Below are 25,179 nucleotides of genomic sequence, written 5' to 3' on the forward strand. Positions count from 1 at the left end.
GGGAAACATAGATTTAAGAACTGTGTTAGAGGGACGCGCGGACCTGAACTTCCAGTAACGCATTGGAACGCACCGTATTGAACAGAGCTGCTTTTTTTTTGCTGGAGAGCGGAGTTGTAACAAGGATGAGGCATTTTTTTTGGCAGATTGCAGGTGATTTGGTTGGGTGCATAGGCTTTCCCTCACTTGAGAGCGGGGGAAGGATCCACATTTGAAAAGCTCTGAGTCAAAATGCCCTCTAAAGCACCTTTCCACCATTGGTTTGGCTTGCATGATAGAGGCAGCAGCGGTGGTGCTCTGAGGAGTGCTAAAAGTGCTTTGTGAGTGTTGTGAGTAGTTAAAATGGTGGCTAACCCCAGCTAGCCAGTAGTGGGCTGCAAAAAATGATTTAAAAGAGACCCCAATCATCAACACACTTTTTTATTCACACTCCACATTGCTGACATGATTACTCAAGTACTGTAGAATTTTCCAATTTATTTAGTGCATTTTGATACACATTGTGATTCTAATGCATTTTAATAGTTTCTTATGTAGTTTACTGACATTCACTTGGTGATATCTTATTGTCATTCTTGTTGGATATCATTTGTGTATGCTTTTCTTTTTTACTTGTGTGTGCATGCACTTTCACACACAGGTACACATTTGTGCGCACACTTTCACACAGGTAAATTTGTACTCCACATTTAAAAGCAAGATATATAAATAAAAATAACCAGAAGGTATATACAGTGGTACCTCAGGTTAAGTACTTAATTCGTTCCGGAGGTCCGTTCGTAACCTGAAACTGTTCTTAACCTGAAGCACCACTTTAGCTAATGGGGCCTCCTGCTGCTGCTGCACCGCCAGAGCATGATTTCTGTTCTCATCCTGAAGCAAAGTTCTTAACCCAAGGTACTATTTCTGGGTTAGCAGAGTCTGTAACCTGAAGCGTATGTAACCCGAGCTACCACTGTATCATAAAAACAGCACAGCTAATTTTTTTGATAAAAAACAACCAGTTTGTTAATGTCCAATTACTGAATATCCTGTGAAGGTACAATGTATCTTTTTGCTCTTCTGGGATGTCAGTATTTCCCATAGCATCCAGAAGGTGGTGATGGTGTACTGTTGATAGTAGTGGTGGTCTTTCCAAGGCACACATTGGTGCCTTGCTAAAGCTATTAATTCTTTAGGGAGAATTTACTTCAGATGTTATAAGAGAAAAAAACCTGCTCCTTTTTCCTTATGGGGTATCCAAGAGCCCGTATAGAGTCCTTAAGTATGTTATCTATCAGAAAGAGAAAATAACAGAGGCCAACCAGAGAATCTTGAGAAGCGAGGTAGCTCGTAAGCCTGATCTTTATTACGGTAACAGTTGCAACAGGGTGCTCACAACCACACACAGGAGGCAGGAGGGACCCAGAACAACGTTGTGCAAGCCCTTATATAGACTTTTGAAATTGGTCACCCTGTGATTCAAGACCACCTCCCCAAAACATCATACATACATCACAGAAGGAGGCGGGCTACAGCAGAAATACATCATTGGGGGCAGTCTACAACAGAAATCTTGTCTGGCAGGATACTGATAATGGTCACTTGATTGCTTTACCTGGGCAGCCTGGCCATTCCTTTTGAGATGCTAAATACTTAGTCCCTGAATCCAGATCACAGGCTCACCCTATTCATACACAAATACACCCTTAAGACAGGTAAGAAAAAGACAACGGAGAGGCTTTCCCATTTCCTTCCTCCTTGCAGAGAAATAATTTGAGGTCAGTTTGGGAGAGTCAAAATGGTTACAGGATTGCTCTCCTCTACTATTTCAGACACATGGTTTATATACTTATGATTGTTTTTGCCTTCTAAATTTATGAACATACGATTTTATATATATATATATATATATATATATATATATATATATATATAACCTTAGAATTCTTATAACACATACCAGCAAGAATTCTCTTTTATTTTGGAAATGTGTGTATTAGAAAGAATGAACAAAATGTTGCAGTTCAGCGATCATATGTTTACCTTTAAAAGTACCAATCAAATCAGAGATGAAGTAGCTGCAGCAGCTGCTCCTACCTGCTGCTCCCTTGAGCCTTTCATACTCCCTCTTTCCCTACATGCAGTAGCAAATGAGACCCCACCACGTGAAAGAGAATTGAAAAAAAGGACCTGGGGAAGATCAGGAGCTGCAACAGTTATATAGGCTTTGATTGTTGTGCCTTTATGGCTTTGGACTGCTGTTTTAAATGTTTCAATATGCATCACTAGGTGTGTGTTTTTTGGTAACTGATCATATTCTGGATTGTGTTTTAAGAATGTTGTTCATACATTGTTACTGTTTTGTAGGCTGCCATTTAAGAAATAAATAATGAAATCAATTCATGTTCTCTGGATTGTAAACTGGAAATCCAAGAAAGAGATTCTGTATCAAAAGAGATTCTGTAATACAAATATTAACCTATTTGAATGAAAGTGTCTTCTATTCCAATTTGTTGGCATCCATCTGTCTTGAGAGACAATAGAGTGCGCCTCCAGAGGGTTTAGGACCAGAGTATTCCTTCCTTCTACTTCCCCAGGTTCATGAACCCCATCTGCCCCTCACCTGCCTCTACAGCATGAGCAGAAACCGCCTTCTTGAACGTTGGACCCAGTATTGGTCTTGTCCACTCAATTTGCTGGAGCCTGACTTTACATGCTAGGAAAGCCCCTAATTCACTAAGGGTTTGAGACCCATTAGCTCCCCTCACCTGGTCTAGCCAGCCAGTTGAAGCAGTTCCTGGGATGCTGACAGCTTCTAGGAGTCACAGGTGAGTGTAGGGTGGGGCACTGGTGGAGGAACGGGGGTGCGGAGGGAGCGGACCGCCCCAGGTACCACTATTCCGGTAGGGTGCCATCATGGTGGCCCCCTGGACACACACTGTGCACCCCCCACGTGCCAGGTGCCACGCCCCCAGAATGTGTGCCATGCCCCTGGGATGCACATCATGCCCCCCCGGGGCACGCATCACAGTCCCTGGGGTGCGCCAGCCACGCCCCTGCCTGCTCGCCATGCCCGGTAGCACAGCATGCAGCTTCGCCACTGGGGTGGGGACCAAAGGTAGACAAACTACCCTAGAAGGAGCATGACAGCTCTTGACAGGCACCTTCATACATTCAGCACCTGTTCAAATTCTTATCTGGTACAATCACACGAGACAGCTGCACCACATCAGCTTCTTCACATGTAATGGGAGCTATGATTTAGGTCAGAGCAATAATATTATTAAAATAATACAGAACATTCATCCATGATATAAACTGATGTCCAGGGTCAGAAAAAGAAGATGACAGAGACACCAATGAGCTTAAACCTCTGAATTACTAAATCAGCTTATGGCAATTTTATCTACCTCATTTTTCCTGATCTTTTTTGCAGCGAGTGCATAAGTAGCCAGTTGAGCTAACATTGTTACATGGTGAGCGTTTTCGTGTTCTGAATTCCTTCCTTTGCTTGAGATCACTGGAGACTTATGGCATTTATTTTTTATCTTATCATATATGTTGAAATTGTTTCAGTTTGGTTGTGTACTTTTTGATGTTTAATTTTTTGTTTTTTTATGTTTGTAATTATGCAATTTTTTCCATTCAACACTGAGCATGGTTTTAACTATGGAAAGCTGGCATACAAATAAATTATGCATTTATTCATGTAGTTAAGGTCATGATGAGGCATATTTATTGACTGTAGAGCCAGGCTCTTTACATAATGTGCTTGTTAAAGCAGCTTACCCTAAATCACAGTCCTGGGATAATGCATTAGGAGATTACTACTTAAAACATATTTTTGAATGACTATAAATGTCATAAGTGCTGATATGCCACCTCCAGTTGTTCCTTAATAAACACTAAACGTATAGAATTTACCAGGAAATATGAGTCAACTAGAAATTCTAGTTTAATTAACTTGGTGACAATTCATCTCTGAAGACAGCTTGGTAATTTTATTCTTTTCCATTACTTTTCCAGTTAGTTTCATTTATTGTTTTATTTCTCTAATATATAAACAAGATTTCCTATTCTGAAGCTGCTCAAAGCCTAGTGAAAGTGGAAATGAGAATGTTCAATGGTTTTTTCCTTTTATTACCTGCAGATGTGGCTATGGATGCTTAATGGTATGGCAACTTGAGAGAAGAGCAGAGGCCGAAGGACACAGATCTATGCAACCACTTTTAAATTATGGCATTAAGAGACTGAAAGAGTTACAGAGAATGGCTTTGAGCATGACCTCACCATGCAGGAAGAACCTGCCCAGGTTACGCTTTCTGTACCTGCACGTAACACACAAAACTACTCTCAGCTGTAAAGGTTTGTATAAGGATAATAGATTTCTTTCATTCATCCTCATGAACATCCGCCATGGCACAGACCATTGTTATTCCTAGTATTGACACCAGAGAACTGAAGAGTGGTCCAAGATACCTATTCAGAAAAAAGCACAGCTCTTTCCAGATGCTAGTAGTGGATTCCTCAGATGTCAGGCTTCAGGGAATCCGCTTCCAATCCTCCCCCATGGCAGTAGATGAGCAGAATAAAGGAAAAGGAGTCTTCTTACCAGTTAGAAACTTTAATAATCACAACAAGAGAACAAAGAACACATCTCCTAGAATGGCGGTGCTCCCAATTAAGAACCCCACCCTCTTCCGTCCCTATACATCTATGTCACTTCTACGTCTTATATTAATCTGAGCTTGTAACCTCTGTGCTTCTGTTCTGCCACTTTCTGAACTCTCCGTGACTTTGGAGAAGGGGCGGATGAATGCTGTCCAGAGACTATGAATCTGTTAACCCTCTTTCTTCTAGTGTTTCTTCTCCTAGCTGTTCTCCATCCAGTATTTCCCAGCTTCTGCCTTCTGAACTATGTCCCTCTGCAAACCACTGTTCCAAATCTATACTGTCTTCCTGCTCTTGGGGAGATTCAGGATCTGGATCAGGAGCAGGGGGAGGCTCCCACCATTCCTCCTCAGTGCAGTCCTCCTCAGCATGTTTTTTTTTATGTGGGGAGGCATTCACATATGATTCCAACTGTATACTGAAATTTGTAGAATGAGCAGATCAAATCCAGCCTAGCCCATGACCCTCCATTAAAGTGATTTTGAACAATAAGTTTTTTAAACAAACAAACAAACAGTTATATCATTGGGACAAAAGGTTGTATCCTTATATAGCGGCAACTCACTAAAACACACACACCCTATAATCAATCTGCATCCCCTGATAAATTAGCTTTTTGCAGAAAGGGCCTCAAGCTGTAATTGATGATAAAAATATACGTAGTGTGTTCCTTTCTTCTATTATTCCCAGATATGGCATGAGTCAAGTCAGCATAGTGACTCATACTTCAACAAGCTGATGAGGACCTTGCAAAACTCCCAACCTAAGAAACACACCATATGGCCAGCACCTCATTTTATGGGACCTACATTCTGAGCAAGAATCAGAGAATAGCACCATCAGGTTAACAAATGAGGGGGATGCTTTTGGCCCAGGGGCAGCCAGTGGATGATACCAACCATAAACTTGACTTTTCCAGGACATATTAGCACTTTTATAACGTTGAATATGGAGGTGGTATATTTCATGTGGGATAGGTATTTCCCCATGCATGCTCACATTTTGCAGCATCCACACAACATTGTTGGCATCAAAATCACAGCCTGTACTTTTTCTCAATTTAATATGGATTTTCCCTTTGCAGGGTAAATACGATAAAGTTAAATGAATAAACTTGTTGTCAACAATCTGTTTGTGGTATCTTAACACCACATTTGCAACATCAAGCTCATGTCTAGAAATGCCGTTATGCAGAATCAGACCATTTGCAATCCACCTCTATTGGATATGTTGAAACAAAACAAAACAAAACTGAATTTTGGTGTTTTGCTCTATCTCTGAACTTCACTTCTCTACCCCACTGTACGCATGCAGGTATAATCTCTTAATAAATGCTACAGGTGTAACTGTGTTACCAAGAAATGAACTATATATGTGATGGTAAGTCTCCTAAATCTATACTAACTCTCGATGTTTACAATAGCTAGCACATGTTTTTCCAGCAGGAGCATGCATTCATAAAGATAAAAGGTAAAGGACTCTTGAATGGTTAAGTTCAGTCAAAGACAACTATGGGGTGCAGCGCTCATCTCACTTTTCAGGCTGAGGGACCCGGCGTTTGTCCACAGACAGCTTTCCAAGTCGTGTGGCCAGTATGACTAAACCGCTTCTGGTGCAATGGGACACCGTGATGAGTGCCAGAGTGCACAGAAACACCATATACCTCTCTGCCGGAGCGGTACCTATTTACTTGCACTTGTATGCTTTCGAACTTCTAGATTGGCAGATTCATCAAGATGTGCACCCTGCAGGCTGAGTAGTAAATGGTTAATTTTTAATGCACATTCTATGAATAACCTTACTGCTTATCTAATGAAAGTATGTCATAAGTACACAATAGTATAAAAATGCACAGTGTCATTCACTGTCATGTCTATTTCCAAAGTGTTTCTTTATCACTGAATGATTCAGGCATTATAATTCTACAGCAAGCACCTATATATATTTCCCCTTATGGTAAAGTTGTCTGAAACAACTGTTAACTGCCTGGGCACTTGTGTACAATGTTCATCTTCCATGCAATTTTGTTCCATCAGCACTATATTCTGGGCCCCGCCTGCTAGTCTTGATCCCATTGTTTTCAGCCATGGTTTGGCTTAGTGTGTGACCTGGACCCAGACTCATGGTTTGTCTCCCACCAAGCAAAACACAAACTGTAAGAGCCCATGCTTTGTCTGGAGGAGTCAAAACACGAGCCTGGGTTGGGATTATATGCCAAGCCATGGTTTGGCTTAGTGTTACATGTGAACCTGCTCTCTGTTTCTTTTTGGAAGATCTGTGTCTTGTTGATGGTCCAGTTACTCTTCAGTTTAACACTATAATGCAGAGATCCTAGATACCATGTTGGGCTGAACCTGAAAACTAGGTCACACCCACACCGTTGATTTAAAGCACTCTTATGCCACTTTAATGGTCATGGAGGAACTTGGGAACTGTAGATATTTAGGGGTGCTGACCTCACAGACCTGTAGGTCTCAACGCCTTAACTAACTACAGTTCCCAAGATTCTCTGTGAATTTTAAAATGGTATAAGAATACTTTAAACTTATTTCCCCTTCCCTTCCTCCTCGGCTAGCACCACCTTTTGTCCCTGGTGTTTATATAGCTAATACCACATATGCCACCTCTCACATTTTGTTTTTAATGCTACAGTCTCGTTTGCTATGCTGGAGCACATAAAAGACACTCTCTTGCAAACTAGGAACACACATAACCACCTCTGTGTCTAGACCAGGGGTAAACTATTGGTCTACAACACCCATCTTCTCTGACTATTGGTCATGCTGGCAGGGACTAATGGGAAATGGTCTAGCAAATGAAGTTTGCTCCCTTGGCTGTAGATCAGAGCTGGCTAACATGTGGGTCATGAGATGTTGTGGATTCCAGGGCCCATCAGCCCCAGCATCATTAGGAACGATGGGAGTTATAGTCCAGAAACATCTGGAGAGCCAAAGTTTAACCATCCTTGCTGTAAATGTGCCCATATTTAAATATTGAATGTGGAAGTGACTGGGTAGATATTTTTAGTTGCCTTTATTACTGGATATGGCAAGGCTGACGTACTATGTACAGGTGGAGTTGAGAGCAGCTGAAGAAATCCTGGGCGTTATGAAAAGGTATGGACACAAACAGTTTACTTTTAGTGTGTAACAATGATAAGCAGGAAATAGAGATTTATGTTATGAAGACACTATTTGCATATGAGGGGGCTGAGCGGGTTGCGTCATGCAACTTCGGTGGGAGTTAAATGCTGCCATTGTGGGAAAGCTACAATTTCCACCCCTTCAGACATTTAACCCAAGCAAATTTGGGTTACCAAAGACTTTCCCAGTTTCTGAAGGAGTAGTTAGTTTCCAGCTTTACTGGGGCTAAGGCTGCATACACACCAAATTTAAGGCGCATGACTCCCCACAAAGAGGAGTCTTTGTAAATGGTTCACCTTTGGTTCTTGCAGTAAACAAGGTTGAAAACATGTTATTTATAGGCAGTGGATGTTAGACCTTGAACAGTTCCATCAAATTATGTTGCTGTTTTAATAGCAGTAGGAAATCTCTTGGAGAACAGAGCAATTCCTAATAGAGCAAGGTGAGAACTCCCAGATGATTCCTACAGAATCTTGCTGAGTGCTTGTTGCAGCAAGTGATGTTCTCAGCCAAACAGGAGTCAGAGCTGCAGCTACAGGGGTGGGGTTGAGGAGCCTGGTTTTTTGCCCCAGGTGAAGCCTCCAGAGGGGCACCACTGAGGCTCCCAGCCTGTGTGTGTATGTATGCAAATACACATGGGGGGTACCAAACTGGGTCTTTGACCCGGGTGAAATAAAGCCTAGTTTCACCTCCGAGGAGAGCACAGCATTTTGCAGATTTGAACCCATGACGGGGTCATCATTCTCATTGCAAAGGACTGGAAATGCAGGGTGTGTGTGTAAGATTTACTGTGCAATTCTATGTGTGTATACTCAGAAGGGTGCATGAGTTTGAAGCACATATAGGGACTAAAGGACTGATAGGAATTCAAAATGTAATTGCAGGGATGACTAGCTAGCATGCCAGTGGTCAAGGATGGGATCTGCAGTCCAACAACATGGGGGGGGGGGGAGGACACAAGTCACCTGTCCCTGTTGTCCTCAGACCTATTCTTCATCTTTATACAATTTGTTAATTGCCTTTCATTTCATCTTCAAGGCAATTTAAAATAATAAAATACATCTAAAGGTCAGTTTAAAGCTATAGACACTCAAGTCAGAGACCTATATATATATATTCTCACAGCTGGAAAAGTCAGACAAAAATGCCTACAATTGTTCCCTGAAAATAGCACACCCCGCAAGCGTCCCACAAAAAAATGGGGCATCCCATTTTTTCCTCTGAGAGCACAGTGGCCATTTTGGTCACTGCAGTCTCAAGAGATTTCGAACTGTGTTCTCACCCTGAAAAAGTGCTTTTCTCAGGGCTGCGATCTCAGGCGGTGCCCCAAAATGTGAGTTTTTGTGTGCTGTGAGCACAGCCCCCCCCAAAGTGTGTCTTTTGGGCTCCGTGATCTTGCTTGGGTCACCTGACTTGCGCAGCAGCACAGACAGGAAAACATGTGCCCCAGTTTTGGGACTCAGCATGTTGGAAGACATGAAATAGTGACTGCCTATTGTAACTCAACAGGGATGCTAGCTGTTCCACAAAACAGGGGTAGCCACACTGACAGGCCTGCTCCATATTGCTGTGGAGAGGGCTCCTGATATTTTATCAGCTTCAGGGAGAGAATATATGTTATCCGGGCTTAGAATTATCTGGGACAACTATATAATTGAGGTAGGGGGAGAGTTTTTAACCTCTTCTATAGAATCCCAGCCTGCACTGCTTATGATGCTTATCTGAAAATAATTGTATGCTGGAACAAGGCATTCCCAGGACCCAATTAAGACTGTGTCACTTGGGAATGGCTGCACTGTCATGGCAACAATATTTTAAAAGACCTTCCCACTGGAGGCCTGTGCCACTAATGTATCTCCGGTCCACAAGCTGCAACTTGTTGAGTTGCTGGGCTGGTTCTGTATCAGAAAAGTGAGGCGGCATTGTGTATTTTTCATGCTTTGGAAAACAGAAACATAATAACAACCAGACTCCTGTGATCTAAATTTGTTGAGAATATTCCCACATTCATAAATGGTGGAAAAATAAATAAAGGGAAAATATCATCTGGCAGTGGAAGGAAAAACTTAACATTTCCTGGTCTGTGCACCACAGAATAATTAAGAGAGTAACTAATGCTAGCAGTTATGACTGCCAGAAAACATGTCCCTAATCTCAATTTAGATGTAATTTAACTGTCTCATCTACTGATACCTTATTCCACAACAATGCTATTGCTATTTTCCTCTCTTTTGAGGCTTGCTTTGTTCCAGAATTTAGTCTTTTCAACTATGTGTAGGGCAAACGTGGTGGAAGCAAACAGAAATACATTTAGCAGTATAAAACAGGAGTAATTTCCTATCTGTGTTATTCTTGAGTTTGATTCAGCAGAGAAACCTTATGTTTCTCCATGGAATTCTGGAAAGAGCCTTGTTAATAAAAGTAATTTAATTAAAGAAGAACTGGTTTAGACTGAAGGCAAAGAGACAAATCAAAATTGCACATTCAAGTTAGATGCCTCTTTTAAACAAAGACTCGGCAATAATACACTTATCAGTTCCGAGAGCAACTATTGACATCAGTGATCACCGGAAGAGTCATTGTTCCTGTAGGCATTGGGGAGCACTTTCCAATTAAAAAAGTAAATCTCATAAGGAGACTTGGGAATGGGCTTCATTGAAAAAGAAGTGAATGAAGCTACTAGAGATTTGACAACAATAGCTAAAATGATTTGTAATCATGAAGGGTGGAAGATAACATATAATTTGCCTTGGTAAAAATAGAAGGATGAGTGGAATTCACGCAGATCTTCTCTTATCTTCTACGCAGTGTCCTTTCTCAACTTCCATCTCAATGGAAAAACAAAACAAAAACCCATAGCAGTCTCAACTCCCACAAGTAAGACTGCAGTTTAAGATTAGTCAGTATTGCTATGGGAAAACTTTTTTCTCAAAGGTATTTTCTCCTTAGTTGTAAAACCTTTATTTTTATTTAAAAAAAAACCAATCAAGCTTCTAAGATGAGGAGTGCAGTTTAGGACCCAAATTCTAGATACATTTGCTTATAGACCACAGTGTGAATGGTTCAGATCCACAATGGTTTTGCACACACACACACACACACACACACCCCGCCATCCCATTCTGGAGAATTCCTTGTGGCTTTTCAAAGGGATGGGGAAATGGGGGTAGTGAATTGCAGGAGGCAATAAAACCCAAAAGTACAAGTGGATAATAGCTTGTTTTCTCTTTCCTGGATGCAGGACAAAGGGGTTTTCTTCAATAATATAAATGCCTTCTTGGACAAAAATGCTGCTTAGGCAACTCCTGATTTACCATCAGTGCCTAGCATTATATTAAATTACTCAATATTGTTTTTTAAAAAGAGAGAAAGGGAGGGAGTTTGGTGGGGATCTGAAGTGGCACCATGCCTTTTGTCATACTGTAAATGTCAATTTAGTTTGAAATAGTGGCAGATAATGAAAGCTGTTCATTTTTTAGTGACTCACGTGTAATATACTGCATATCCTTTTATAGGAAATGATGTGCGAACAAAATCCATAGCTTCTATGATTAGTAGTTGCTGATCTTCAGAGATAAGTAGCCAAGACAAAGTGGGAAAGGGGGGGAAAGTGCGTCATTTTCTCAGCAAGAAAATCTCCTCAGATAGCAGAAGGATGAGGCTGTAAATAAAAATGATTGTAATGAATCATTTCATTGAAGTACACTCTAACTTATATTGAAAGGAGAGCCCAGAGGGCATAAGAGGTTGTAGCTGAAGGGGAAAAACACATGGGGGGGTGGGGGAGATGGGGAAAGTAAGGTAGACCTTTCTATTGTGGCCTTTGACAAAGGATGAGGGATATTTTAGGACTCATTCTATTTTCTCAACTGTAAAATATGCTAACTGGTTTTAATACTCTATTTTAAAATTGTACCCTGCCTTGGGGCCTCATGGTGAAGGGCAGCTAAGAAATCTAAATAATAATTACAATAATAATAATATTTTATCTAAACAAGCCTAGACAGAAGGAGAGATAGAAACCTGGAAGGCATTAATTAGGATTATCTCAAACTTTACCTCAGCTTCGTGTGCAGTTTCTTTTAACCATATGCCTTGTTTACTGCCTCTGATAATGAAAGGTTGGTTCAAATGACCTTGTGATGTGTTTTCTTTGGCAGTCATCTCTTGATAGCAGACTGTGTGAAATCCATTCTTGTAGAGGGCTTCACAATTCTAGCTTCCACATCACTCCTGCTGGGCAGCACTCAGAAACAGGGATTGTTAGACACCAAAGTCAATTTGTAGTGGTGGGGAAATAGTTTTTAATCTCCATGTACCATCCCAGTTAGTTCAGCAGTCTCAGCCTTTGATTATGAAGTTTTTGTTAGACTTGAGTCTCTCCAGCCCACATGCTCCATCATCCAGTGCCCCCCCCCCCATGACTCAACTTGAAGACACTTGCTGCCTCTGCTCCTGACCACCATGTACTCAAAGGAATGCGAGAATAGGTTCTACGTATGATCAGTGTTCCTTACTGTAAATACAGACTCTGTAGCCACACATAAAGTGCTATGTGCCTGTTTTTTTCATGCTCCACCCAATATATGGAGCCAGTGGTGTAGTGGAGCAGGAATACAGGTGAGTGTAGCTCTGGTACAGTGGTACCTCGGGTTAAGTACTTAATTCATTCTGGAGGTCCGTACTTAACCTGAAACTGTTCTTAACCTGAAGCACCACTTTAGCTAATGGGGCCTCCCACTGCTGCCGTGCCGCCGGAGCCCGATTTCTGTTCTCACCCTGGAGCAAAGTTATTAACCTGAAGCACTATTTTTGGGTTAGCGGAGTCTGTAACCTGAAGTGTATGTAACCTGAAGCGTATGTAACCCGAGGTACCACTGTACTTTTTTCATAGCAGGAGTGATGGAGTCATAAGATGAAGCAGGACTTTCCAGTGTTGCAAGTTTGGGAGAATTAGATGACAGGTATGGACTGGCACACAGCCTCTTTGTTAGGAAGGCTAGGCTCAGGCAAGATCACCCTGTGAACTTCATAACTAATCAGAGATGTGAACCCAGGTCGACACAGCCAAAGTCTAACATGTCGAGTGCTACACCACTCTTTGCCAATTCACTATTGACTGTCAACTGATCATGAATGGGTATTATGTTATATACTGCCTGCTTTGTAGAGCAGGGTTGGGGAACCTTGTGCCAAGGGGCCAAACGTGGCCTTTCTGGCCTCATTATACAATCCTTAGAACCTTCCTTGGCCCTTTCTTCTTCCTTCCGCAGGCAACTCCCCTCAATGGGCTTACTCTGCATCCTCCTTCAGTGCTTTTGGTTGGCTGGAATGTGTCCTTGCCTGGATAGAGAATAGAGAGGTGGGCATGTACATGAAGAAAGCTCTGCCTTTTCCATGGCTGGAATGTAAACTATTGTACTAAGGTAAGCGATGCATGGCTTGCTCCTCCCACTTTTGTCTCTGGCCACACCCACCACAGCCAGAAGATTCCTCAGAAGGGGATGTGGCCCTTGGGCCACAAAACATTCTCTACTTCTGCTTTAGTGTGCATATAAATCAACATTGCTGCCATGGCTATGGACTCTCCTTGAAGGAGTGGCTGTGGGAGCTGACAGGATGAGCTCCCCTACTTCAAAACTACCACTGCACCATTACATTGTATTGCATGGTGGACAGGGGCAAACCCATTCTTGCATTCCACCAAATGCACAGTTCCCTGCGCCCATGATCCTGTTCCCATTCATACCACTGAATGTGTGAAATGGAATGTGAAAGGCTTAGAGAAGCTCCTGTAATCTTTTCTGCACTTGCGACTCTGTTAAAAGTTACGCTAAGTGCATGTTTTGTGAACTAAGGTTAGTATATGGGGATACTAACAATGAAAAGCAAGGTTACCTTGCTGCCATGGGCATAGCCAGGATTTTTGTTAGGGGGGTAGGACTTTCGTTGGGGGGGGGGTAGAACCAACGTGATTGGTCAGTTAGTAAAGTATTTTTATTGTTTTACTTGATCGGGCGAGGGGGGTAGCTGCCCCTCCCTGCCTCCCCAACTATGCCCATGCTTGCTGCATTGCCTACAGGGCATTCCAACAGCTGGATCAATGTTGAGGGACAAACATACCTGCCTATAAATATGTCTCTGCTCATGGATGCTTATGCCCACTTATCTAATATCACAGAATTAAAAACTCTGTACAAGAAACAATACTTACCCTGCATTTTAATACATGTGTAAAAACTTAGTTGATATCTGCAGCAATGTTAGTTGAATTGTCCACAGGCTTTTTTTTAGTGAGAGAGATCAACAATTATTGGTTTTAGTACATGGAAACTTCAGAAGCTGCCAAATATTGAGCCAGACCATTGGTCCATCAAGCTCTGTATTTCGAAAATGACTGGCAGAGGCTCTCCAGGGGTTCAGACAGAAGTCTCTCCAGCCTCTACCTGGAGATGCCAGGGATTCAACCTGGCATCTTCTGCATGAAAAGCAGATGCTCTAACCACTGAGCTATGGCCCTTCCCCTTGCTGATGAGATTTATGAAGGGGAAAAAATACCACTAAAATTAGATTTTGCCAATACTGTGAATATATTTATTCATGTCTGGACCAGTAGAAGAAAAACCATTTTCCATGCTATAAATTTTATTAAAAACAACTAATTATACATTTGTATCAATAAATTAACAAACAATTGAATTGGCACGCACTAATACAGAACGTTCACTTACAAAATTGAAGTGTAATTTCTCTTTATGCATCTTTTTATACTTGTGACTGATGCAAAAGAGGGGAAATTGCTAAGTGAACTCTGGAGTGCCCTCAGCGTTACATGTGCACTCAAAACAATTACAAAAGTATTTGAAATAATACTTCCATTGGAAACAATTGGTCTGTGTGCTTGTCTTTTGCTCTGAATCAATGGATGTGTACACATGCTTTCAGAAACCATATGGATCCGTGTGTATTAGATAATACTAAATACACTTAAGGGAGAAAAGCTAGGATCAATACTGTTCTGATAATGGGGAAAAATGATTTAGTAAGAAAAGATAAATGTCTGAACCCTAGAAAGGTTACATAAAGTTAGCTGCTTAAAATTAACATTACATTTCAATCACGAGTGACTTGTCTTGTTTCTCAAATATTTGAAAGACAAAACTCTTCAAGGCTGTTCTCCTTTCTGTTTTCCAGTTCATGTTGCTCCAGCTGATGATACTCAAATGTTACACGATTGATATGTTTGCCACTGGAGACCATTCGCAGCACAGTGTTGTCACAGCCTATCTTCATTTGGGCTAGTCAAAAGATAAAGAACACCTTGTTATTGTTTGGAATAACAGACAATGCATGACCATGTCAGATGGAGCTGTCCAAAATATGAGGAAAGCACTGTTTGTGAAGGTTGCATTAGTCTATATCTAAAGCCTATTTCTATGTAATAAAAAAGGAAGAATGTCAATGCACAGCTCCCACTGAAGGATTTGTAGAATTCTGGATTTGAATGAAGTCAGGGTAGGGCGAGGGAACAAAAGTTGCACAACAGCAGTGGTCATGGCATGGAAGAAAGAAGCGAGGAACACAGAGAGGAAAAGTGGTGGTTTAAAATGTAACAACAGAAGTTTGAGTAGAGGAGGGGTGAAAGAAACTGAGAGGGGAATGGAAGTTTTAAACAACAGAGGTTTGGGTTAATTGCATTCCTTATATGAAAGTACTATGAAATATTTGAGGGCTCAACATTCATTATCCCTCTCACATGAGGCAGTTAGGAATGGAAGTGTGAGTATAGCAAAAAAATAAAAAAATAAAAATGAAACACTGAAAGGGGGACATTGCCAGTTTCTAAAACTGGTAGAGGTTTGAGTAAAGCAGAAATGGAGAGATACTGAGAGGGGGAAAGTGGCCATTTTAAACAATGACAGGAATTTGAATAAAAGGGGGATGGGGAAAGTACTGATTTTAAACAACGGTAGAGGTTTTAGTAGAGTGGGCAGGGAATGAAACTGAGTAGGAAAGGTAGCAGTTTAAAACAAGGTTTGCATACAGTGAGAAGGGAGTTTTGAAAGGCTCTGTGATGTTAGCTTTTTATGTTATATCCATCTCTGTTACTTCGTCCTGTTAAAACTGTTTTTTTTTAAATAAAGTACAGCACTGGCATAGTGAAACTTACCTCAACTTGGTGTCTCCAGATATTTTGGAATACAAATCTCATCTCAACCAACACAACCACGTTGACTGAGGTTGATGGGCATTAGAGTCTGAAATGCCTGAAGGGCACCAAGTTGGGGAAAGTTGGCACAGTGTCATTCTCTTGCTTCTTAGCCTAGCACCATATGCGATGGACCCAACAGATAGCAGTGTCCGTGCAGTCTCGCAGAGTAAGGTGTTATTCCAGCAGTGCAGGTAAATAGCAGCAAAATATTTAGGACTTGAGTGTAAAGCAATCAGATTTCACAACTCTTTCTGTATCATTCTTTAGAAACATTTGAACAGGTGACATTAAAGCAAGAACTCACCTGGGCCATGGAAGGAGTGGCACAGATCAGCTAAAGGGAACATCTTAGAGGGATCTAACCCATTTCCTCCCAAGAGCTCCAAAAAATCTCCTACTCCTCCACAGCCTACGGTGGGTTTCTGTAAAAAGAGATGCAGAATTAAGTGCAATAACATTGACCAAATATATTTTACTCTGAATTTTATCCAACTGCAGAAGGTTTCATGTAGCTCTTTAAATATTTTTATTTTTTAAATGGTTAGCCTCCATACAGAAGCTTGTGCTACTTAGAGTGTCCATTGCCTAGGATATATGCTGCATAGACCAGGAAAATTATCCACCGGTAGCCATTGGTGTGCAGTGATGCCATGCATGGTGGCAGCTATTGCTGAAGAATCATAGCACTGCAGCAGAGTTTATGGATCTCAGCAGAGTTTATGGATCTCACCATGCAAGAAGAAACTGATCCTCACCCTCAGTCAAAGGTATTGTGTATCATGACCGTTGATAAGTTAGTTAGTTGAATTCATTAATCAATTTCCACAACAGAATGTCCCAAACTCTATTTACAAAATACAGTGAAACAATTTTTAAAAAAATCAAAAACACAACCAAAGTAAAAACAAATAAATGCTCAAGTTGGTAAGTCCATTGTCAGCATGATTCTACTAGGAGAGCTCTCAATATGCAAAAAGCCCCCTTTTATATAAAAGATATTTTGCCAGTTTGCATTGCACTCTGCAAGGATGTAACTCCAGAATAAGTACAGATTTATCTTTACAAAATGGGCTATTTAAAAGAAATACTGGTGTGGCCTGTATAAAGGATTCACAGCATAACCTGGTGACCCATATAAAATTTCCATTGATGGCTTAGTACAAAACCATCAACTCACCTTTAAGCGGAGGCCATTCAAGTGCCCCAGCATAAGATCAGATATTTTTATCACCACTGGGTAGATTATGGAAAAGCTGCAGTTCCTGCGCTGATGAGGAATGACCATGGTAAACCTTCCAGCAGGGGTCTGAGAGATGACATTGCAAGCTTTAGTATAGGGGAAAGATACAGAGTTACTTGATCACAATATGTTTAATGCAGACTTTTTACCTGATGCCTCAGGACTAAACTAAATGAATGTTTAAGCATAAAAAGAGCCTGCTGGATCAAGCCACTGACCCATCTAGTGCAGCATCCTGTTCTTACAGAGACCCACAAATAGGACCAGAGTGCATGAGCACTTTCCCCTTCTGCAGTTTCCAGAAACTGATATTCTGGGAGGCATTGACAGCTGTATCCTCCATGAATTTGTCTATTCTTTTAAAGTCATCCAAGTTGGTGGTCATGATTCCCTCCTGTGGAAGTGATTTCCATAGTTTATCTATCTGCTGAGTGAATAAGTACTTTGGTTTAGCTGTCCTCAATCTTCCAACATTAATCTTCATTGGATGTGCACAAGATCTAGCGTTGAGAGGGAGCCAAAACTTTTCTCTATCCGCCTTCTCTATGGCATGTTTCCTCTGACTCTTTTTTTTTCTACACTAAAATGCTGCAGCCTTTCCTCATTCCTCCCCTTGATCATTTTGGTTTCCCTTTCTGGAGCCTTTTCTAACTCTACAATATCCTTTCTGAGGCAAGGTAACCAGAACTGTACACTGTATTCCAAATGCAACCACACCATAGATTTGTACAGTATAGCATTAAGACATTGACAGTTTTATTTTCAGTTCCTTTCCTAATTGTCCCTAGCATGGAATTCCTCAAATGCTTGCAAAATGATTTGTTTGTCCTCGTCAAGTAGCACAAGAGCTAGTGTGAATTGGTATATTGCTCCTGAAACTGGTGTGTTTAATTAACTCAGTCTACAATAGACTATTCTAAATTATTTCAGACAAATGCTTGGTACCTGACACTAAACATTTGCAATGTCCTGATTGCCTGAAAGGCCACAATGATTCTGCATCATCATCTTCATCATGATATTATGAGACAGCACTCAAGACTCATATACTACCCAATGCACTTGTTTTTTGGCAGAACAAATCTTTTGACTGGACCACAGGCTATTTTATCACAGCATTGCTCATATAAATGTGTATCCTTTCATATGAGATCACTGGCATTCTTTTTACTCAGATGACAACATGAAACAATGCTTACGGAAAAGGTTGGGCATTTTCTTTATTGTTACTGTGAATCCATTTCCCGGGTCATGAATCCCAAAGAAGATCATTGCCACATTCTGTGATGACCTGATGGTGCTCCTGATGCTGTTGCCTTCACAAAAATCTATGTATCTTTCGGAGGTGGGGAGAGGATGGTCCAAGGAACTGGGAAACTTCTCACCTTTCAATATCCAGCCATCAAACACCTAGAGAGATGCAGCAACAAAAAGGACAATTAGTGTTTACTTTCTCACTACAATTCCCAGAAGCACAAGCCAGCACCTGAGTGGCACCTGTGTAGCAGTTTTCCCTTAAAGCACAATCACAACCCCATAAATATGAAGTTTTTATGCTGATCTGCTTTGCAGAGGCACAGACCACAGCACTCAGAGCTAGATATCCTGGAGAAGCCCCGCAGAAATGCAATGACTACTGCTCAGGAATAAATGGCTCAAGAGTAGAAGCTTAAGATCCCATTCATATTTTGCAGATCCAGGAGGAATGTTAACACTTGGGAGGGAATGAACCACTTAACAGGGCTTGCCCGTGTAGTTCTGAGTTATGGGACATCTTGTCTCCCATATGTGTTTTTTTAATTAAATAGGAGCCATTGGGCCCCACTTTGGATTGGGAACACAGTGGTAATCCTTTTGGTTATAGAACAGTCCAGTGATATTTTTATTTGGAGTCCTGGGACCACTTCCCCCCTTCCTAACCCTTATCTGAAATGTTGACCAATCTGTTCCACTTAAGACTTGGCATTAACATCAATCATAAGTCATCACTTTATACAGCAGTGCTTAATTACTCTGACATTCCCTGCAGTTTTCCACTTCAAATATTTTAATAATTGTGCTTAATTAGAGGGGACACATTTCTGAAGCCTGGCATTTAAACTTGGAGCAATCTGAGTGATCAATATGCAGTGTCAAACGAGTGACAGTATTAGTATGTCAGACTCCTTTTCAGCTGTTGCTCTCTTATTTGTCTCACTTTGAAGTTTGTGCCAGCTGTAAAGAAACGGATGCTGGTCCCTCCTCTCTTTCCCAAACATTTTCTGCAAAGCTTATATTGCCATCCATGGCCTGATCCAGAGATTCTGGCACACAGCATAAGTTATGCACATATTTCCATGCTGTCTGAATTCATGCTTGCTACTCTTGGCTCTGATCATGCTAGGTCCTTAAGATGTACAGAGAACTGTGAAAGATACTTCATATTTCAGATCTAAGAAAATTAAAATGCTTGTATGCTCTGTTGAGGCAGACAAACAAGTGCATTGACAGAACCGATTGCTAATTGTGTTTACTTAGCAATTACTTTAGATGCTGCACATAAGGCCTTTCCATGCGATCATCGTTAAGTGCAAATAAATGCACAGTTATTATTTATTTGTTGCATGGTGTCTAGACATTATCCTTCAAGGCCATGCTTTGCTTGTAGTGACAACATTTCCCAGCAGTGGATGTGCTTCATTTTCTAATTGGGAAAATGTAATTCTTCCTTGCAAGTAGTGCCTTATTTGCTATTGAAATTGCTAAATGTGACCATAACTGTCACAGGCACCCTACTGGGCATTGCTGCTGATGTGAGCGGTGATGAGATACACATCCCTGTCCTTCTATTAGGTGGCTCTTTACAGAAGGACCTTTTAAAGCAAGGATAGGGAACCTGTGGTCCTCTAGCTGTTGTTGGACACCAGCTCCATCAGCCTTAGCCAGAGTGGCCAACAGTCAGGAATAATGGCCAAAGAATCCAGAGGGCTGCAGGTTCATCATCCTTGTTTTCCTTTATTTCTAGTGCTTCTTGTCAATGAAGCATAACTGGCCAAAACATGCTAGATTTGGAGCAAAACTCTGACAATTTTCTGCCAAGACTTTACCTCTCTGCTCTTGACTATTTTCACCACTGAACAGAATTTACTATGTGCTGATTCTTAGCCCCACTAGCAGCTATGAAGGAAACCAGGAGCGGCCAATTCTCTTTTGCTCCCTGAGGATAAATGGGAAGGTGGCACCCCCAACTGCTGTCCCTCCTGCTCTCTTGCCGAAACCTTGCTTACTGAGATCATGTGGCAGCTTCCGGCAAGATCTCATGTGACCACCGTGGTACCAGGGGCACTGTTCAGTGGGTTTCCACTGCCTGAGGCAGATGCTTCAGTCTGCTTTATGGGTGGGCTGACCCTGAAGCAAACATTAGCCCTGCAGCTAACAGCAGACCTGCAGAGAAGGGATTCTGGTATGGTGAGTTCTTCCACTTGCCATGTGTGTGATTAACTGGGAAAATTTTGAGAATGGATTGGGAGGACAACCTTTATTCTGACCCTGTTTGTGTATCCACTGCCAAATCAGCATGCCAAATCCTCCAAAAGGGGCAACAGTTTTCTCTCTTCTGCCCTGCTGCACACATTCACACATTCAGGACAGCCCTGCTAAGACCATCAGGCATTGCAAACCTCATACCTTCAGGAAATCTCCTGCTTGACAGTCAATGTTGACAAAATCAAAGTCTATTGTGAGGAGCTCGGCTGGGTCTGCTATGAAGAAAGTAGCACAGTGCAGCTGGGGCTGCTGCGCCGTGAAGCTGAATTGTCCTTCTATGCTCAGCATGTCAATGCATCCTGGAGATGGGGAGAATAAAGGCAACCGAGTGATTCCTTTCTGTCTCACAGCTGATTCTCATTCTATATTTTGTTTTCAAACAGAGATACCAGAATGAAAAGTAAAACAGCCTTTCATCAAGGGTGTTCCTGATGAGTGATGTATTGTGGGATCAGCAATTCTCAGGAACACAAGCTGCTTGCGGGGTCTGCACAAAATACTAAAACATCCGCCCCCCCCCAATTTAATCGAGATTGCCCCCTTTCATGGAAAATCCAATTACCAAAGAAAACCTGTTCCCAGTGACCTGTTTATGATGTTAAGCTTCCCTCTAAAACACCTTTTGTGGCCCTGCTAAGTATTACCTGACTCCTATTTATGCATTCAGACCTTGCTAAGCTTCACTGGGCTTACGGTAGCTCAATCTAAAGATGATGCTTTCTCATATTTCCATCTTGGTTTCCTTAATGGACAACTCTAATAAGTATTTTTCAAGTCATCAATTTAAGCTGATCTTCATGGAATCAAGACAACCACGGCTTTAATAAATTGCCTGCTTGTACCTCTTAGCGAACCAGAAATTCCATGCTGGCCAGTGAGTGAGCTGGTGGAGGATGGATGGAATTCTTGACACTGCCATATGGGCAAATAGTCTGACCATGTATAAGGCATCGTCCTCAGTTTTTAAAATTAACGCAATAAAGATAACAGTTACTATGCTTATTTTGTAAACCTAAAAACTTTACAATGAATGGCCGTAAAATGTCTCTCTTTTATTTCATTGCCTTTTGACCCCACTATTTACAATTTCTCCTCTAAGTATGTGGATATGTGGTTACATTTGTGTGTGTGGAAGAGAGAGAAAGAGTGTGAGAGATCACACACACACACACACACACACACACACACACACTGCTTCTGAAGATAGCACTCCATGCATCTTATGAAGGGAGCTCTTACGTACAATCTGCCTTTCATTCGGTATCCATCTATTCCCAATGAGCACATCTCAATTCTCTGTCCCAGAGATGCTCTCTGCAGAACACTGTCAGGAGCAGAACATTGTCAAGCCTCCCCCCCACATCCTGGCATTCATTGCCTACTATTTTGTCCCCACTCTGCTCAGGGTAGAGCACTGTTTTCTGAGGTGGCAGCCACAATAACGCTCGCTGAAAAGAATGGTGTACAGTTTTTCCTCCCAAAGGGAATCCATACCTCCTGTTTCCCCAGCTAGGGGTTAATAAACTTGGAAGTGCAAGGGCTCAGCAGTGTAACATCGCAATGAAGGCCACACCCTAGGGTGCTTTTCTCTCAATACAAAAGAATCAAAATTAGAACTGACATATTGGGAATTAGTGGTAAGGGGATTCCAAAAGAAGCAGCATTACTTTTAAGACGAGATGGGCCTCATAATCTCTCTCCGTACTACTTCCCTTAACCAACTTCTGTTCCCTCTTCCCTCTCAAAGGTCACCACAGCCCTCTGTACTCATATTTCAACAACACTTTTTCTTCCTCTCCCTCAGTTTTCTTTCCTGCCGCACTTCCTCTAGGTCATCATCTCCCAGTTGTCAAAACTCCACCACAAGAAGAATTCATTTGTAGAAACACTGGGGAGATGCTGAAGCTGGAAGTGAGCCCCACATCCTGGAAGTGAGCCCCATGAACTAGAGGTCCTGGCTCCTTAATTCCAGGGGGGAAAAGGATGCTTGACTGTCCTTATTTGTTAGAATCCGAAATGCATGGAGTGATCAGATGCAAAACAGAACAATATTTTTCAGAGTTGAACAGAAGAAGGGATTTCTGCAAACTTCTCCTGTCAAACTGTTCTCTTCTATGTAGCTATGCAACGATCTCTGTACTATTAAAGAAATGGCTTATGTTGCAGATCACCCTACAAAGGCACTTTCTTTTTTCTTGCCAACACTGTGCTTTGGCACTCAAGAAAAGGGCTCCATAGCTAATTTCCCATTATGTATATGTATTTATCACCTCTTCATTCCTTCCCTTTGTAACCTTTAAGCCCACCCCTCCTCCCCAATTTTATAACTCAGTTTACAGTGAAATCTTAACCACGCCTATTTGGAAGTAAGTCCTATTGAATTCAGGTAACTGGCGCCAGGACTGCAGACTTAGGCTGAAAGAGAGTGACTGGCTCAAGGTCACCCAAAGAGCTTCATGGTGGAGCGGCATTTCAACCTGGGACTCTCCCATGCTCCTAGCTTTTCCCTCTAGTCTACACCTACATAATGGGAAATTAGCTAAGGAGCCCTTTTTGAGAATGCCAAAGAATGGCCTTGGTAAGAATAAAAATGAAAGTGCTTCTGAACATGTGCAGAGTGCCTTTCTGGGGAGAACTAGTTGCGGTTCCTCCTGTCCTGTGCCTTTCATAGCTATACAAAAGAGTTTGACAGGATGCAGAAATCCCATCTCCTGTTCAACTCCCTGGAGGGCCACAGGTCTCCTCACCTTTGCTCTAGCCACTACACTGCGCTGCCTGGCGCATTCCCCTGGCCTCCATCCCCTCCTCTCCCCGGGCTCTTCGGCTTCCATCCCTTTCCCAGCCCAGCCCGGAGTCCCATCCACGAAGTGGGCTCCCCTCCTCGTCCGCCCAGAAGGAAGCGACTCACGCAGCGCCCGGCGGTAGAACTGCCCCTCGGAGAGCTCCCTCTTCAGCTCCGCGTTGAGCAGCAGAAAGGGCTCCTCGGCGCCCGCGTCCCTCACCTGGAGACACAAAGGCAAAAAGGACAACAGCGGCGTCAGCAGCAGCAGCAGCAGCAGCGCGCCCAGCTCCGGAAGGAGAGACACGCTCTCTCTTCCACATCCTAAGCGCTTTCAGGCTGGGGATCTCTAAGAGGGGAAGGGGCGTCCGAGCGCCAGGGCATTGCTCACCTCGAAGTACCGGCTCTCTCCCACCCGGAGGGCTGCCAGGAAGACCAGGAGGAGGGGAGCCTGGAGCCGGAGAGCCATGCTGCTGTTCCCACGCTGGTCCTCGCTGAAGTTTGCTCTCCTGCCTCCGCTGATAGGAGGAAGCAGCAGCAGCAGCAGCAGCGTCGTCTATGGGGCTCCTTCCCTCTCCCCCTTTTTCTTTTTATAGAGGACTTGGGAAGGGGAGGCATCCTGTCCCCTGTCTGATAGGGTAACCCATGGTAACGGGATTCCTGACAGGGCGACAAAGTGCGTGGCGATGACGAGGAGGGTCCAAATTGACAGCTGCGCGCCTCCTCGTGCCCACTCCCTGCTTGCAAAGCCCCAGCGAGATGTGCTGTCTCTCGCTCGCTGTTTGCCCACTTCCAGATTTTGGGATAATTTAGCATTTCCACATCTAAACTGAATGCAAACTGCATACATCATAGAACCATAGAATCACAGAACTGTCGATTTGGAAGGGACCCCGAGGGCCGTCTAGTCCAACCCCCCTGCAGCCAACAATCAATATATATATCAAGATTTGCAGCCCTGCTTCACCTCTGATAGGAGAGCTGTCAGGCTTTTAAGAATGCTTGCAAGGTACATTCCCTTACCTGACAGCCTTTCCTCCTAATCATCCCAGATGTGCAAGAGTCTTCTCAGTGGTGGGGGGAAGAAAGCAGTTGTCACATGCTCAGAAGCACTATGCTCTTCATTAACCACCACATGCCCCAAGGCTAAGTTTACTGCAAGCTGAAGTCAGGCTCTGGGGCCAAGCCTTGGTCTAAATTAAGTCCTGGTTTTCCCAAATGAAGGAGGTACAAATAAACCTTTTTCTCTTTCCTCATCTCAAACATAGCTGGATATACACTATACTTTTTAAAGCACATTCAAAGCACATTCCCCCCCCCCTCATGTACTGTGGTTTACCCCTCACAGTTAGAATTCCCAGCAATCCTAAATGAATCCCAGTGACCAGCTGGCCTTGCTACACAATCAAATCCTGAGAAGGACACAGAGTCACCGTTTCTTCTAGCCAGAAGCATTTCTCATCCTTGGGGCTGCATTCACTTGTGGACAACATTATAGAACCAACAGCACTAAGGCAACCTCTGTGAAAATAAACTCTGCCACTGTTTGTTATGTTATTACTGTGTGGCTGCACTTAACTTTACCTCACCTCAACCCTGGGTGCAGTATATATCCAAGAAGGCTGGC

The 25,179-nt window shown here is 42.5% G+C and overlaps 1 protein-coding gene and 1 long non-coding RNA gene across 3 annotated transcripts; one reads left to right on the forward strand and one right to left on the reverse strand.

Moving 5' to 3' along the window:
• The first annotated feature begins 26 nt into the window (after positions 1 to 26).
• LOC310744708 lies at positions 27 to 18,422 on the forward strand. Of its 2 annotated transcripts, XR_014539686.1 has the most exons (7): positions 27 to 153; positions 4,133 to 4,347; positions 5,344 to 5,496; positions 5,968 to 6,033; positions 13,070 to 13,222; positions 16,290 to 16,422; positions 18,325 to 18,422. It is a non-coding gene; the product is annotated as an uncharacterized lncRNA (long non-coding RNA). The 2 variants fall into 2 exon arrangements; XR_014539687.1 differs by lacking the exons at positions 5,344 to 5,496; positions 16,290 to 16,422; positions 18,325 to 18,422 and adding an exon at positions 14,991 to 15,258.
• CRHBP (corticotropin releasing hormone binding protein) lies at positions 14,431 to 24,228 on the reverse strand. Its single transcript, XM_083576266.1, has 7 exons — positions 23,944 to 24,228; positions 23,682 to 23,775; positions 20,915 to 21,072; positions 18,448 to 18,658; positions 17,186 to 17,334; positions 16,313 to 16,430; positions 14,431 to 15,094 (listed from the first exon to the last, which is right to left on the reverse strand). Exons 1-7 carry the CDS (start codon positions 24,019 to 24,021, stop codon positions 14,937 to 14,939), a joined length of 966 nt encoding a protein of 321 aa, XP_083432392.1. The 5' UTR covers positions 24,022 to 24,228; the 3' UTR covers positions 14,431 to 14,936.
• Positions 24,229 to 25,179: the final 951 nt, after the last annotated feature.

This window comes from Podarcis filfolensis (assembly GCF_964270895.1).
Source record: "Podarcis filfolensis genome assembly, chromosome: 11".
Taxonomy (NCBI): domain Eukaryota; kingdom Metazoa; phylum Chordata; class Lepidosauria; order Squamata; family Lacertidae; genus Podarcis; species Podarcis filfolensis.